Source organism: Loxodonta africana, chromosome 2, assembly GCF_030014295.1.
Source record: "Loxodonta africana isolate mLoxAfr1 chromosome 2, mLoxAfr1.hap2, whole genome shotgun sequence".
Lineage (NCBI taxonomy): Eukaryota > Metazoa > Chordata > Mammalia > Proboscidea > Elephantidae > Loxodonta > Loxodonta africana.
The window spans coordinates 146,852,588-146,869,407 of record NC_087343.1 but is presented as its reverse complement, the minus strand read 5'-3'; the positions used below and the strand labels follow the sequence as shown (position 1 = coordinate 146,869,407).

The window sequence follows — 16,820 nt, the reverse complement described above, 5'->3', positions numbered from 1 at the left end:
AAACTTGACTGTATATCACGGAATCATTACTACCCCAACATACTTTTAACAGCAGCACTGGACCCCATAAAGTTAGAGGAACTTAGGCTCTCTTTGAAGCTCCCAGGCATTCACTCACCTGCTCTTCCTGCCCAGCTCTCCGAAGCAGAGGATCCAGGGCTGATGGGGAGGATTCTAAAAGGTCCACAGGATTGTCCTAGGAGTTTCAGCTCCCAGAAGACTCTCTTAGGCAAAGGCGCAGAGAAAATGCTGAATTCAAGGATCCTTGGACTGGCTGAGCCCCGGCACCTGAGAGCCTCCCACAAATTTGAGAATAAAAAGGCCCAGGATACCTTAACACCCAAAGCTTCTACAAGTGCCTGGAGTTGACAGACTGCTAAAATCCATCTACTACCAAGTGTCAGGGGAGCCCTGGTGGCGCAGTGGTTAAGAACTCAGCTGCTAACTAAAGGTCTGGGGTTCGAAGCCACCAGCCACTCTGCAGGAGGAAGATGTGGCAGTCTCCTGTAAAGATTAGAGCCTTGGAAACCCTATGGAACAGTTCAGCTCTGTCCTATAGGGCTGTTAGAAGTTGGAACTGACTCAATGGCAAGGGGTTTACCAAGTGTCAAGTAAAAATAAAATGGTTTTTCTGTGGAAAAACTGCACGCTCACCACCAAGTTATTTGAATGCTCACATTATCTTTATTCAGTAATATACAAAACTGTAAAAAGAGACTAATATTAAAAACACAGGCTACCAGGCATTTCATATAATAAAAGTGATTAGGATTTTTTTTTAACCTGCACTGCTAGCTTTTAAAGTAATCCTAATAATGTCTGAGAGAGTAATTCTGACTTCTCATTCTCCAAAGATGTTAAACTTCCCTTTTTATTTCATGCTTTTTTTTTTTTCTCCCCAACAAAACAGGGCTAATGCAAAGCTGGAATTTCTCCTTAGAGGCTTGAACTTCAAAATTATGAGCTACGATAAGTTGATGCCGTATCTGGAAGAGAACAAGGTCAAGAAAAATAATCGAAAGTAAATTCCTTACCCGTCGTGGGATCCACCAGCACACACCTGAATCCACCCGCACTCCAGCCAAGCCACAAGGCGCCAGAGAGGTGAGAACACCCACATCCCAGGGATTTTGTGAGGAACACATTGGTTTACACTTCTTGTATTTCTACTTGAATCCTTACCTGAGTAAAATTATGAGTTGATTAAAAAAAAAAGAAGAACTTTGAATATCCATAACTAGCAACATACCAAGGAGCCTACCTAGCAAGAGGAATGTGGCCACTTTTAGATCCAAAGAGCTTGCCTAACAGAACAACATACATTTCAAGAGGTGTTTAAGACCTCGTTACAGTCCAAGTTAACCACCCTATCACACTGAGATTTTGTTCGTTATGGTTTTCTGATGGTTACGCCTAAATTGAATGAAAAGCGAAGACATCCCTCTATCCCTCAACACATATTCATCCACACTCTTTATATTTAAATACACATTTTTAAAAATTAAATATCAGCTTTTCATGGTTGAAGCAGAAGGCATGAGAAAATGTCAGTAGATTCCAATATTTCTATAAAGCCATGTACCAAAACGTGAAGAACTACCTGTCATAGTTACCTAGTACTGCTGTAACAAAAGACCCCCACAAGTGGGTGGCTTTAAAGAACATAAATTTATTTTCTTACAGTTAAGGAGGCTAAGTCTGAATTCAAGGTATTGACGCTAGATCTTTCTTTGTCTCTTTCAGTAGCCATCTGTCTTTTCCTGTATGCGTGTCTTTGCATCTATTTTGCTCTTTTTATAAGACACCATTCAGAAGGAATTAGGTTTAGGACCTACCCTACTCTGATATGACCTCATTAACATAATAAAAGAAGAACCCTATTTCCAAACAAGGGCATATTTATAGGTACAAGGGTTAGGACTTCAACATTAACTTTTTGGAGGACACAATTCAGTCCATATCACTACCATAATGAGGTATCTATCACTTCACACCCACTAGGATGGCTATTATCAGAAAAACAGAAAATAACAACTGTTGGCAAGGATGTGGAGAAATTGGAATTCTTGTGGTAGGATTGGGAATGGTGCAGCCACAGGGAAAATACTTCAGTGGTTCCTCAAAAAGTTTAACACAGAATTACCCATGTGACCCAGCAACTCTACTCCTAGGTATATACCCCAAAGAACTGAAAGCAGGGACTCAGGTACTTATTGATGTTCACTGGTGCACTACTCACAATAGCCAGAAGGTGGAATGCAAGTGTTCATCAATAGATGAATGGGTAAACAAAATATGGTATATATATATATATATACAATGGAACATTATTCAACCATAAAGAGAAATGAAGTTCTGATACATGTTACTCCATGGACTGTCTTAGTCAGGGTTCTACAGAGAGATACAGCCAGTGATGTGTACACACATACACACACAAAGAGGCTTTTTTTTTTTTAATAATTTTTTATTATGCTTTAAGTGGAAGTTTACAAATCAAGTCAGTCTCTCATATATAAACTTATATACACCTTACTACATACTCCCAGTTACTCTCCCCCTACTGAGTCAGCCCGCTCCCTCACTCCAGTCTCTCCTTTCGTGACCGTTTTGCCAGTTTCTAAACCCCTCTACCCTCCCATCTCCCCTCCAGACAGGAGATGCCAACACAGTCTCAAGTGTCCACCTGATACAAGTAGCTCACTCCTCATCAGCATCTCTCTCCAACCCATTGTCCAGTCCATTCCATGTCTGATGAGTTGTCTTCGGGAATGGTTCCTACCCTGGGCCAACAGAATGTTTGGGGACCATGACCGCCGGGATTCTTCTAGTCTCAGTCAGACCATTAAGTCTGGTCTTTTTATGAGAATTTGGGGTCTGCATCCCACTGTTCTCCTGCTCCCTCAGGGGTTCTCTGTAAGAGGCTTATTTTTAAAAAATTGGCTTATGTGATTGTGGTGGACTAGCAAGTCCAAAATTTTAGGTCAGGAGATTCCTGCAGTCTTGTGTTCCAAAATCTGTAGGTCAGGTGACAAAAAGAGTGAAGACTGGAGGAATTCTAGCAAGATGTCTACTTAGAGCCTGGAGGCAGATTACATCCTAGAGAAAACACCGTTCTTGCTGTTAAGGCCTTTAACTGATCGGATGAGGCCCACACACATTATGTAGGGTAACTTGCTTTCCTTAAGGCCAACTGATTTAATCACGGGCAACCACTTCATAACAGCATTTATACTAGTGTTTAACCAAACAACTGGGCACCAAAGCCTAGCCAAGTTGACACATAAAATTAGCCATCACATAGTAAAATAAGTATTATGCTGAGTAAAATAAGTCAGACACAAAATGTCAAATATAGGCAAATGCATAGAGATAAAGATTAGTGGTTACCAGGGATTGGGGGAAGGGGAGATGGGGACTTAATTTCTTAAAGGGGACTGAGTGTTTGGGCTGATGAAAAACTTTTGGAAATAGATAGTGGTGATGGTTGTATTGTGAATGTAATCAATGCCACTGACTTGTACACTTAAATAGTCAAAATAGCAAAATTTTTGTCATATATTTTATCACAATATATATATATTTTTTTAATGTGAAGAACTGATAGCTCCAGACTCCAGACTCAAATCTAAGTGGAGGACCACACTGGGTTAGTCACTCAGAACCCTTGCTTTCTTTAAGAACTTGGCATCATCTATAAAGCAGCACAACAGGGCATTTTACTAAACAAAATCTGGCTCTTTACCCTAGACTTCATTTCAGCTCCTATCTTAAATAAGCACAATGTTAATCCATTACTAAGGACCTCACCTGACAGTTTTAAAAGACAAAGCAAGGCACAATAGTGAAAAAAGCTCAGACATAGCCAAGTTATAACTTTGGAGATTTTTCTTTCTAGTTTGTGATTCTTAAGATGCTGGTGTGTTATTTAGAAGCAGACCTCACAACTGGCTTAACAGGTTTAATAATCCCAGGTATTTAAGAGCTGGTTTTCCTCAACAAACTCCTTATACTTAGAGGATCCCTGTCTCAAAAGATCAGCAAGTCACAGGTGCACTGTATATCAGCTGAACACAATGTGTACATCAGCAAAGCCAATAAGATATGAAATACATAAAACAATTAAGTGTCCAAAAAGAGTTGGGGAGAACTTAGCCATTACCTGTTCGTTCTATACTTCCATTCCATAAAAGTGTTATTGTGGTAAAACCCCAACTAGCATCTGAACCTATTATTTGACCAACAGCCTATCTATGTCTTATGTCGAATACAAAGAACATCAAAGAGGCCTCTATAGGAAGATATTTTTGGAAGAGAACTACAATAATATTTTGGGTAGTAAGTTACTAGGATTTTTTTAATAAACAAATAGAGAATATAATACTTCTCTCACATTGACCAATACAAACAAAATTAGAGAAACAGCAGAAAACATTTCAGTAAAGATAATTTTAGGAAAATGCAGGTTGCATTACTTTATTTTATAAGGAATTTAGAAAACATAAGCAAATACTGATATTACATTAAAAAACAAATTAAAGTCTGTACATCATCCAAATTTTAAAAAAGAATCAGTGTGACATGAAAAAAATGGACTAACACAGTAATGTGTTTCATCTTAGAACAAAACACTATCGGTGGCTTATCACACCTAGATATACAATCATAAAGGTTATACTAAAATGATGTAGAGCTCTGAATCTCTAAGTGATCCAGTTCATTGAAGGGAGCACCAATCGTCACCAATGTGGGACTGTCATATAGTCTACCAAAAGAAAATAAACTACCATTGGGTGATGAAAATACGCAAATAAATAAACTAGGGGGAAAAAGGAGCCCAAGATGCTTAGAATTTTAGAGTAAATGGTTTATTTGGTTCTGTTGTTACAAGTGTTTTGTCTGTTTTCTTCTCTTAAGAAACTAAGTGGGTATGTGAGGAATCCAAGAATATTTCCACTTATGTTTTAGTTTTCAATAAGGATAACTTTATATTGAAGAAATAATAATGGATATTCCCTGCCACTTAAGCCATTTAACCTACTCTTAAGAAAATGATTAGTTTTAACAGCTATAGTATGCTTTGATTTTCTCTTTTTAAAAAACTCAAAGACAAGAATATAAAAAAGACTCTCTTGTCTCTTAATTTAAGAAATGTGTCTATCCACTTCCTGGAAAATCTCTATTTTCAGGAAGTGACAACAATATGAGTTCTAATACACCAGGAATCTTGAAAAGAATATCAGGTGATCCAATTACAACAACTTAAATTAGAATATCTAGAAAATGTATTGGAGGGCTCAAAAACATACTCTATGACTCCTTGTGAACTAAATTTCACTGACAGAGATGAAGTCTAAGTCCAAAACTTGGGTAGCATTCTGCTTGACATTTTTAAACAAAAAGAATTCACAGCCTACTGAATAAACCTAAAGAAAAGCCACATAAGTAACACAGTGTTCTACATGCTGCATGTACATATGTATAAGCAAACACTTCTAGGGTAAAAAGGAATCATATGCACTATTTTTAGTCTACAAATCACTTTCTTTTAAGGAATATTTAAAAAGTTAGTTGCCAGATGTAGAGCCAGAGGTTTCAGGAGGCACCTGAAAGTACTAAATATTAAAACTCTTTGCAGTGTAAAGAAATGCAAAAAACTCTTATATACTACAGGTCTTTAATTTTACAAAAACCAAAAGTAGCCCAACTATTGCCGATTTATGATGATAAAAATTAAAACAAAAACTTTAAACCCATTTTGTACAAATTCTATTATAACATTCTTAAATCCAGTTCATCTGTTCCACTGAGTCAAGTAAGTTTTAAGGTCAAGGGGAGGACACGAAATTAGGCGGAGAATTTTTCTCAGGAGATCACAATTTCCTTAAAAGAGGATGAGATGAACAGCCCCTTAGTGACTTGTGTACTTTATTAACATCAAGGGAAAGCCCAGATATTTCCATGTTTTTAAACCTCTGGAATATTACCCAGATATTGAAAGTATACATAAGTATTTAAGTTTTACATTAAAGGAGATCATACTTTGAAAACAGGCCTGCTTCAAATATTTTTGATAATTGAGGGGGCACTTACTGAATGACGACTTCTTTAGGAAATACTGGTTTCTTGTATTTAAAAATCAGCATGACAGAATTTTAAAAATCTTACTTTATACTATACTGTAAACTCCAGACAAGTGCCACACGTATCACAGATGAGCCAAGGTAAAAAATTTTTTCCAGATGTTTATAAGACTTTGTATCTTCCTTTATTTGTTGGTTGGTATGAATTTTGCTGCAACAGAAAAAAAATTAGTTACATGGTCCAAAAGAGCAAAATAAGAAACACTTGCTAAGATCATTTCCTTTACAAATATATAAAACTATCAGATATTTAAAATAAAAATGTTAACATTATTGTACTGAGAAAAAAGGAGCTGTTTCTCTTTGTTCACACAACTGCTCCTTGATAGCTGAGCTTTGAACTGACTTAATTTAACAGTGGTGGCTTACACAAATGCACAAGTTCTTTTCCTATGACTTTCTTGCTGAAATAGTCTTAAGCACTTCGTTTAAAAGCTGTTTTTCTTCTTCCCTCTCATTTTGTGTATCCTCTTTAAATTTTTATTTCTCCAAAAGAATGATTTGTAAAGGGAAACCCTCAAAAACATTCTTAGAGAAAGGGGAAGGTCAACACTTTTCAAAGGAGCCCTCATCCCAAGGTACACATCACAGGGAGAGTTTACGAGCAACAAATGCCACTAAAAACAATGTCTGTCTCCTTTGGAAAGTGGTCTATAACAGGCCTTTTTTTCCACAATCAAGTTAAGTCCTTGCCTAAGCTTAAAGAGATTCATAACGTCACGTGTTGGCAAAGAAGTAAAGCAATTGGAATTTTCACACGCTGTTGGTGTAGTGTAAACTGGTAATAACCACTCCGTACAACTGTTTAGCAATACCTATGTAAAGCCAAGCTACACATACCCTATCACAAGCAATTCTTTCCCAAGGTATACACCAAAGAGAAAAGCATACTAATATATACCAAAGAGACACAAAAGAACGTTCATAGCAGTGTTACCTCATAAAAACCAAAAATTAGAATAACCCCAAAGTCTAAAAGATAATTGTGATATTATTTACACCAGTTAAATACTATAAAAAAAAAACAACACCACTGCCATCAAGTCGATTCCAACTCATAGTGACCCTATAGGACAGAGTAGAACTGCCCCACAGAGTTTCCAAGGAGCACCTGATGGATTCAAACTACCAACCTTTTGGTTAGCAGCCATAGCTCTTAACCACTATGCCACCAGGGTTTCCATTAAATACTACAGAGCCGTGAAAATGAATGTATTACTGCTACATGTAACTGCATGGATAAATCTCCTCCAACTAATCTCCAGTGAATGAAACTAGATACAGAAAAATACACAGCATGTGATTCCACTTCCATGAAGTTCAAAAACAGGCAAAACTAATCTACGTTAATCTACAAAATATGGTCACATTTGGGGGAGATGAAAAGTGACCAGGAAGGGCATGAGGCGGGGCTTATAGAGTACTGGTAATTTTCTAGATTTCTTGATCTGGGTAGTGATTACATCGATGTGCTCACTTTGTGAAAATTCATCAAGCTGTCTGTTTATATTGGTGTACTTTTCTGTACTATGTGATACTCCAATAAAATATTTATTTAAACAAATCTTTGAGGTTTTCACTCACCAGCCGGATCAGTTCTTCTTTTATGAGTCTGGTGATTTCTGCCTTTGCTTTCTGCACAGCCAGTTCATTGGCGCCTGGTGGGTAAGCAGAAAACAAATTATCACAGAACCACACGGGACGTTTATCCATATAATGGGAGCCCAGGAATAAAGACTGTAGGTAGCTTCAGGGAACAATGTACTCCCTGCCAAATAGCCTTTCACCAGCTGGTGGAACATCATCCACATTACATAATGGCTGATTGTTCTGCTTATTATTTCTAAAGTTTCAAATATAACCACTGAGGTCACATTACATGTACTGTAATGATTCCTGGTATGTTGATAAAAAGAGTGAAGAAGATGATTAGCAATTTGTCCAGAAGAGAATAAGAAAAGGTTAAGCTTCCTTGGTTGATTTACTAATAACTATTTATTGGACACTATGTTTTCTGAAGTCTGCAATTGTTTCAGAAAGGTGTCATGAGAGTCTTAAAGATGAACGGACTACATCCTAGTTTGGTGAGTAGTGTCTGGGGTCTTAAAAGCTTGTGAGCCGCCATCTAAGATACAACTATTGGATCTCTACTTGTATGGAGGCAAGACAGAACGAAGGAAATCAAAGGCTCAAACAACAAACTAATCCACAGGACAAACACCCCACATGAACCACAGCCTGTTCTAACCTGAGACCAGAAGAACTAGATGGTGCCTGGCTACCACTACCAACCGTTCTGTCCTGGGACATAATGCAAGGCCCCAGACAGAATGGAAGAAAAACAGAGAACAAAACTCAAATTCCTAAAAGAGGCCAGACCTACCAAACTGATACAGACTAGAGGGACCCCTGAGACTACTGCCCTAAGGTACCCTTTGAACTTGAAAGTAAAGCTATGTCTGGAGGTCACCTTTCATCCAAATAGGCTGGCTTATAAAATAAACAATATCACCCATGAGTAATGTGCTCCCTTGATCAACTGTATGAGACCAAACAGTCCACATTCACCCAAAAGCAAAGATGAGAAGACAAGGAGGGGAAGGGAAGCTAGATCAACAGAAACAGAACAAACAATGGAAATAATGAGAATACTGACACACTGTGAAAATGGCAACCAATGGCACAGAACAATTTGTATAAAAATTGTTAAATGGGAACCTAATTTGCTGTGTTTAAACTTTCACATAAAACACAATAAAATATTAGCACACACACAAAAAAAGGACACCAACAACCACCAAAAAATGTGTGCAGTTACACAAATATGTATATAGGTATGTATGTGTGTGGGTATGAATATGTAGGTATATGTGTGTGCACGCAGGTATATTCATATATATAGTAAACTACATGGTGACACAGTTACAGATACTTCTTAGATATAACCAAATACCTTGTGAGACTGGTTTTCTGTGTTTGAAGACTTAGGACCATAGTCTCATGGGACAACTCCATTAATTGGCATAATACAGTTCATAAAGTGTATGTTCTACATCCTAGTTTGGTGAGTGGTGTCTAGGGTCTTAAAAGCTTACAAGCTTTTAGTATATAACTATTGATCTCTACTTGAATGGAACACGAGAAAAAAGGAAACCAGAGACTTCAGAGAAGAAAGTAGTCTACAGCCTCATCTACCCTGAGACCAGAAAAACCAGGTGGTGCCTGGCTACTGCTACCGACAGTTCTACTTAGGGCCACAACAGATGGATCCTGATAGAACAGATGAAAAATGTGCAACAGAGCTCAAATTCTTAAAAAGCCTTGAATTATCAGACCAGTTGAGACTAGACGACTCGCCAAGACTACTGCCCTGAGATATACTTTAAACCTTAAACTGAAATGATCCCTTGTGGTCACTTTTCAGCTAAATAACAGATTGGCTCATAAAATAAAGAATATCACCTGTGACTGATGAGTTCCTTTAGAAATCATCTATATGAGACCAAATGGTCAGAGATTACTCTAAAGCAAAGATGAGCAGGTTAAGGGGGCAGGGAAACTGGAGAACTGGGAACGGTACAACCAGAATGGAACCAATGACAATGATGACACATTATGAAAAATGTAACCAACATCACTGAGTAATATGTGTAGAAATTGTTAAATAGGAGCCTAATTTGCTGTGTAAACTTTCACCTTAAACACAACAAAATATTATTTAAAAAAAAAAGATGACTGGAGGACTAGCCATGCTGAAGGAAGAGAGATGACATGGAGAGTATTTTGCAAAGGGAACCGCATGTATGATGGTAAGGAATAAAGAAAGGCATGTATAATAACCAAAGAGTAAGGTAAGTGTAGTGTGGTTGAAGATATCATGCATACAGTTATTAATTCAAGAAACATTACAGACCCACCAGGTATGATATATTGTGAGAAATGTCATTATGCAAAGAACTCATGCATGCTCTTTACAACCTTGTAGACTACTAGAAAAACAAACTTGTAAAGATATTACAAAAGGATGAATAAGAAGTAGTCTACCAGAATAACTTAAAAAAAAAAAAAAAATCACTTCTTCCAAGCTTTCCCTCATTTCTCCAGGCATACTTGAGTCTTTTCCGCAGTGTTTTTGCAGTACTGTGTTCATGCTTACAGTGCAATGAATTGCTATTATATGGCCCTTCTAGCCATGACTTGTAACTACCACAAAATGACTGTGTGAAACTATGCAAATAAGGTGCCTGTGACCCAGCAAGGGAACTGGACAATCTGCCAATGCAAATAAGGTGCGTGGAACCCTTGTAGGGAATTGCTCAGTTTTACCATCCCACTAGGCTTAAATGAAGCCAATCTCAAAGGTTAGAAGAGGAATCTCACTACCATCAAGAAAAAGAGCCAGGAGCTGAGCACATCCTTTGGACCCGGGGTCCCTGCTTTAAGAACCTCCTAGGCCCAGGAAACAGAGCTGTAATACTCTAGGCGACAGCAGCATGAGATGGGAGAAACCAAGAGACTGGTTGGTATGAGATGGTGCGGTGGACTTCCTGATCCATGAAGCAAGGTGGCTACAGTGGGCTTGCTGACCCACGGGGTGAGAGCTGAGTCCCTATAGGCAGGAAGCTTGCTGGCAGAGTGGAGTACCTCTGGACACTTGGTAGAGCTAGGCCTGCTGACCCACAACCCACAACCCATGGAGTAAGAGAGGTGAGCACCTTCAGAGAGGAAGCTTCCTGGCACAGTGGGATGTCTCTGGGCACTTACTGACAGAGTTAAACAGCTTTGTAACACTTGTCTGGGCAGAGGCTGGGGCCGAGAGTAAGATCCCAGCAGCAGAGGCTGCCAGCAGGCATGGCCAAGAAGATGCTGCTCTGATTGAAGAACTATCCTGACTTGTCCTCTTACTTCCAAGTTGATCCCAATCCTATTACTTCCCTAATAAGCCCTGAGTATGGTTTATGCATTCTTGTGGCCACTGCAGTGAATTGAACCCAGCAGAGAAGTAGAGAGTGCTGTGGGAGAGACAGCTGGTGTTGGAACTGGTGGAAGTATGTCTGACCTTCACCTCAGAGGAATCAGCTGTGGGCTAATGCTGATTCTTTCTCCTCTCCCTGAAGTTAGATGAGGTCTGACGCCATACCATTTTATAATACTACTTTAAAAGCACATTCAAGGACCATGGTTTCAGGGGACATCTAGGTCAACTGGCATAATAAGAACTATTAAAACATTCTCCATTCTGTTTTGGAGAGTGGTGTCTGGGGTCTTAAACACTAGCAAGTGGCCATCTAAGAGGCATCAATTGGTTTCAACCCACCTGGGACAAAGCAGAATGAAGAACACCAAACACACGGTAATTATGAGCCCAAGAGACAGAAAGGACCACATAAACCAGAGACTACATCAGCCTGAGACCAAAAGAACTAGATGGTGCCCGGCTACAACCGATGACTGCCCTGACAGGGAACACAACAGAGAAGCCCTGACGGAGCAGGAGAACAGTGGGATGCAGACCTCAAATTCTCATAAAAAGACCAGACTTAATGGTCTGATGGAGACTAGAAGGACCCCAGAGGTCACGGCCCCCAGACCTTCTGTTAGCCCAATACAGGAATCATTCCCGAAGCCAACTCTTCAGACAGGGACTGGACTGGACTATAAGACAGAAAATGATACTGGTGAGGAGTAGGCTCCTTGGATCAAATACTCACATGAGACTATGGGTGCAGCTCCTGTCTGAAGGGGAGATGTGAAGGCCGAGGGCAACAGAAGCCAGCTGGATGGACATGGAAACACAGGGTGGAGAGAAGGAATGCGCTGTCTCATTAGGGGGAGAGCAACTAGGAGTATATGGCAAGGTGTATATAAGGTTTTGTATGAGAGACTGACTTGATTTGTAAACTTTCACTTAAAGCACAATAAAAATATAAAAAGAAAAAAAGCACATTCAGCACAGAATGGACATGTTTTTCTGACTAGAAGTGAACAGTGAGGAAAATGAATAAATATAAGCTGCTAAGAGTTGACTTTTTTTTTTTTTTTAAGAGTTGACTGGCAAATAAAGTAACAAAGAAGATACTGAATCAAGGAGAAAGAATAGGTGTTATCAACAGATATGGTGGGAAAAATTCAGTTTTGAGATTGCTGTAGTTGAAGTGCTCACTGGACACCCAGCTGGAAATGTCAATGAGGTCACTGAAGATATTGACTAGAAGTTCGCAAGAGTCACAGATTAGAGCCACCAAGGGAGGTGGAATGGGATCTAAAGGCAGGGGACAAGCCAGGTTGTAGATAAATTCAGGTAGGTAGCACAGTACACATTGATAAATGGAAAAGAGTCAGATCAAAGGGGTAGATTAGAGATTAAGGACTGGGAGTGAAACGTCAAAGAATAAAAGTACTGAAGTTGCAATTTAGAGAGCTACATTTTTATCATTCTATATAAGAAAAGTAAATGAGAAAAATTATTTGCAAGAAGTAAGAAATTTTTCTTCTCTTATTAGAAATGAATAATCTCTTTGAAAGAGACAGAGGTAGAAACAGTTCAAAAACAGGAAGGAAAGGGCTTTGAATATGGCTGTGAAGTCAAAGCAACACATCTAATTTAAGTCTTACACCCCTCTACCAACCACCAGCAACAAAACTCAAAGCTATGCCAGAGAAGGCAAGTGCTGGAAGGGAAGAGGTGGATGAAGATGAGGGCAAGGGTATAATGAAGACCCAAGCAAAATAAATTATAACCAAAATCAAATTGCGGGGGGAAATACATTGCTTGGCATGAGGTTGGTGCAAAGTTTGTTGTTAATGTCCTTGTACTCCATTAAAAGGAAGGGAAATGACACTCTCACCTAGATCTAAATGGAAGGTTAGTTGTCTGACTTTAGTTAGAGCCAGACCATTCGGACCAGTTTAAAATTTTACTTCTTTATGTAATAGGTTACATATGTTTATAAGCCACGAAAAGGGGGCACTTCCTTTCATTGGTCCTTAAGCAACTTCTGGCTGCTTTAAAGGATTCTTCCCTAGTAAAAAGAGAGGGTCATATTATACAGGCTGCCTAGGCAAGTAAGTCCTTCCTGTTCCCCTTCTCTCTGACTGGTGGAGGCCTGGAGCTGCTGAGCCACAGAGCCCTTCAAAGGAGTCAGGCAGTGGGGTCCTTCCAATTACAGAACTAGTAACAGATGTCATTAAGCTCCTTCCATGCTAGCATTTATCTTTATCCTGTCAGCAGTTGGGTGAGTTCAGTTGGTTGTTTTTTTTTTTTTTTTAATTTTTATTGTGCTTTAAGTGAAAGTTTACAAACCAAGTCAGTCTCTCATACAAAAACTTATATACACCTTGCTATATACTCCTAGTTGTTCTCCCTCTAATGAGACAGCACACTCCTTTCCTCTACTCTCTATTTTCCTGTCCATTCGGCCAGGTTCTGACCCCCTCTGCCCTCTCATCTCCCCTCCAGACAGGAACTGCCTACATACTCTCATGTGTCTACTTGATCCAAGAGGCTCACTCTTCACCAGTATCATTTTCTATCCCATAGTCCAGTCCAATCCCTTTCTGAAGAGTTGGCTTTGAGAATGGTTCCTATCGTGGGCTAACAGAAGGTCTGGGGGCCCTGACCTCTGGGGTCCTTCTAGTCTCCGTCAGACCATTAAGTCTGGTCTTTTTATGAGAATTTGAGGTCTGCATCCCACTGCATTCAGCTGGAATTTTGAAAACTAAAAGATCCAATGAAAAATGTAATCATCTTTGAAAGTTCTCAAAGCTTTAGGTCATTTTAATTACCAAGCCCCAGCTCTTATTCCCCAACATTATGTCCCTAGACTACCACTAAGATTTATTTTTGAAATGGCCTTTTCGTTGAAAATAAATAAAAGTTTGCTTAAATTAGTCAAAGAAATTAGACATGATTTCCTGAGAACAGGTTGACAGTGGAGGGAAGTTACCAAAACCATTCTGGGGGGAAGGAAAAGTAAGCAAAACCTCTGGACTGTATACAATGGATATTGTACTTCACTTTCACTTACAGTAGATGTATTCTGACAAAGTTATATGTCAATCAAACTTTGATACGGAGCAGGGGACCAATGGGAGTGACTAGTTAATGGGCACAGAGTTCCTTTTTGGGTGATGAAAATGTTCTGGAATTAGATCATGTTGACAGTTACACAACATTGTGAATGTACTAAAAAAACCACTGAATGGTACTCTTTATTTAAATGGTTAAAATCATGTATTTTATGATAATATTACTTTAATAAAAGTCCAATAGTAATTAACACCTAGACTAGATATTATTTCATGCATTAAGTCATAAGTGGCATGAAACTGCTTACAGATTTTAGAGCCAGTTTTAAGTACAGAAGGGTCCATCAAAAAGTAAGAGCTGTTGGGATGCACCACACTTGTATTTCTTTTCTTGTAATCTTTATTCTAGGAAGCCATACAAAAGCAATTTAAAGTCACCAATTAAAAGCAAAGTGTCTAAATAGTCAACAGTGCCACTAAAAATTTTACTTTCCGTCCTATTTATAAAATTCTCTGTTTTGGTCAGGAAAGAATAAAACCCTTATAAGAATTCCTAGTATATACTTAAATCATTTTTAGTTAATATTTATCTTAGTAAGCAACTATTAAATAACTGTCCACCTAAAATTAAAGTCTTCACATAATCAAAGGAATGTCAAAATATCACAAGAAAAAAATTAACTAATGACAAATCTTACTTACAATACATTTTCAATACCTAAATACCTTTCACTGATCTTTTCGACAGCAAGCTTTAGTGGCCACAAGCCACATGGTTACTCAAATTTAAATTAATTAAAATTTATCTATCATGTGCCAGGCACTGGGAATACAGCAGATGACAGTCACTGCATTCATCTAGGGTGGGAGACAAAGTGAAAAAAAACAATATAACTCCATGTAGTGATGAGTATTATGAAGAAAAACAGAGCAGGTGAAGAGCTAGAGAATGGCAAAGTGGGATCAGGTAAGGCTTCCCTGTTAGAAGTAACATGTATGACTCAAAGCTACACTGATATCTGAGATTATGCCAAGTGTGAGAAGAGCTCCTTTGCAACCATCTAAGCCACTTCAGCACTTACATGCAGACTCTAGGCTTCCATGATACATCAGCAGACCTCTCAACAGTGTCAACAAGAGTACAACAAATATTCAGTTGATTAAACAGATGAAATGAATCTGACTAGTCTATAAGCGTCTACTACAAACTTGTACAGCAATCCTCATTGTAGCACTTTTCACAACAGACAGAAGGTAGAAACAACCAAAATGTCCATCAACTGATGAATGAATAAACAAAAGTAGTATATATACACAATGGAATACTACTCAGTCATAAAGAGAAAATGAAGTCCTGATGCATGCCACAACATAGATGAACCTTGAAAACATCATGTTAAGCAAAGTAAGTCAGCTGCAGATGGACAAATACTGTATGATCACACTTAAATGAAATACATAGATATATAGAAACCGAATATTATTAGTGGTTGGCGGGGAGGGGAGGAAGGACAGGGGGAAGTTTTTGCTTAGGGGCATTAAGTTTATGTTAGTGGAGGCAGACCGATTTGGAAAAGGATAGTGAGAATGGGCGCACAACTTGGAGAATGTAATCAATGTTACTGAACCGCCCATGTCAAAATTGATGTGGCATATGTTAAATGTATCTTTTCACCACAATTTAAAAGTCTATTACAAAGATATTCATATTAAATATAAATGAAGTGAGGCAAGCTGCTCTACTATACAGTGGAATAACACATAAGAAACTGTCACTGGAGTGAATTCATAGAAATGAATGTATAAAGCTAGGCTAAAAATGAAAACTTATAGCTCTTAGATAATGCAATACTTGTATCTTTTGAGTTACTGTACTGTCTCCTCCTTTTTTATATATGTAAGCATGCAAGAACTTTTATGGGCATGATTTCAGAGGCAATTATTTGCTTAGATAAAACATCTACTATAAAAGGTTAACAATACAGTTGACTTACTTTCTAACCTAAACTCTGTCCAGAATCTTCCACTTACTAGAAGCATAAATGGGCCAGTCTCCACAAAGCAGACTTACTTTTAGAGTGATTTTCAAGCTTCACTCAACTGTCAAAACCGAAAAAGTACCAAAAATGATCATTTGCCTGTGTATATACACTAAGCCTCTTCAAAATAAAAATCTCAAACTATTTTTTTATTATAAGCGTTCCTTATTTTCAGTCCTTTCTAGAAATAACTTCACATTCTCTTTGCTTCTACTACACCTACATCAACCTTTATCCAACTCAAAACCAAAACAAAACCAAGAGAACCTACTTTCAATTGCCAAGTAAATTTTCCGCTCTCCTTCCTTGGGTTCTTTGCCAGGAGGGAAGTATGTTCCTCTGATTGTAATTGCAGCTTCAGAATATTCACTGATTCTCTGAAGAGCTTCCTTAGAAGTAACTTTCCACCTAGCAGTCTATGAAAGAAAGGATGGAGAAAAATCACTTCACAGCAGGGTAAAAAACCTGGTCTGATAACAAAGAATAGCTTGGCTAAATCATATCATGGTCAACGTTAAGTTTACTTAGATTCTAATGTATGTACATGCATTACATAATGTATACATTCCAATGTAATGCACATACTCATAAAAATGGAATTTCTACTGCT

General features: G+C 38.4%; 1 protein-coding gene across 4 annotated transcripts in view; it reads right to left on the bottom strand.

Moving 5' to 3' along the window:
• Positions 1 to 850: 850 nt before the first annotated feature.
• DDX46 (DEAD-box helicase 46) overlaps positions 851 to 16,820 on the bottom strand; it is a 74,496-nt gene continuing 58,526 nt past the window's right edge. For 3 of the 4 annotated variants that reach the window (XM_023549182.2, XM_010590738.3, XM_003404501.4), the window contains exons 21-23: positions 16,482 to 16,626; positions 7,728 to 7,801; positions 2,447 to 6,294 (exon numbers count right to left, since the gene is read on the bottom strand). In XM_023549182.2, coding sequence (XP_023404950.1) covers positions 6,247 to 6,294; positions 7,728 to 7,801; positions 16,482 to 16,626 — 267 coding nt within the window. In that variant the 3' untranslated portion in view covers positions 2,447 to 6,246. Of the gene's footprint in view, positions 987 to 2,446; positions 6,295 to 7,727; positions 7,802 to 16,481; positions 16,627 to 16,820 lie in introns of those variants that run through there. The other variant, XR_010319341.1, reaches the window with a different exon arrangement.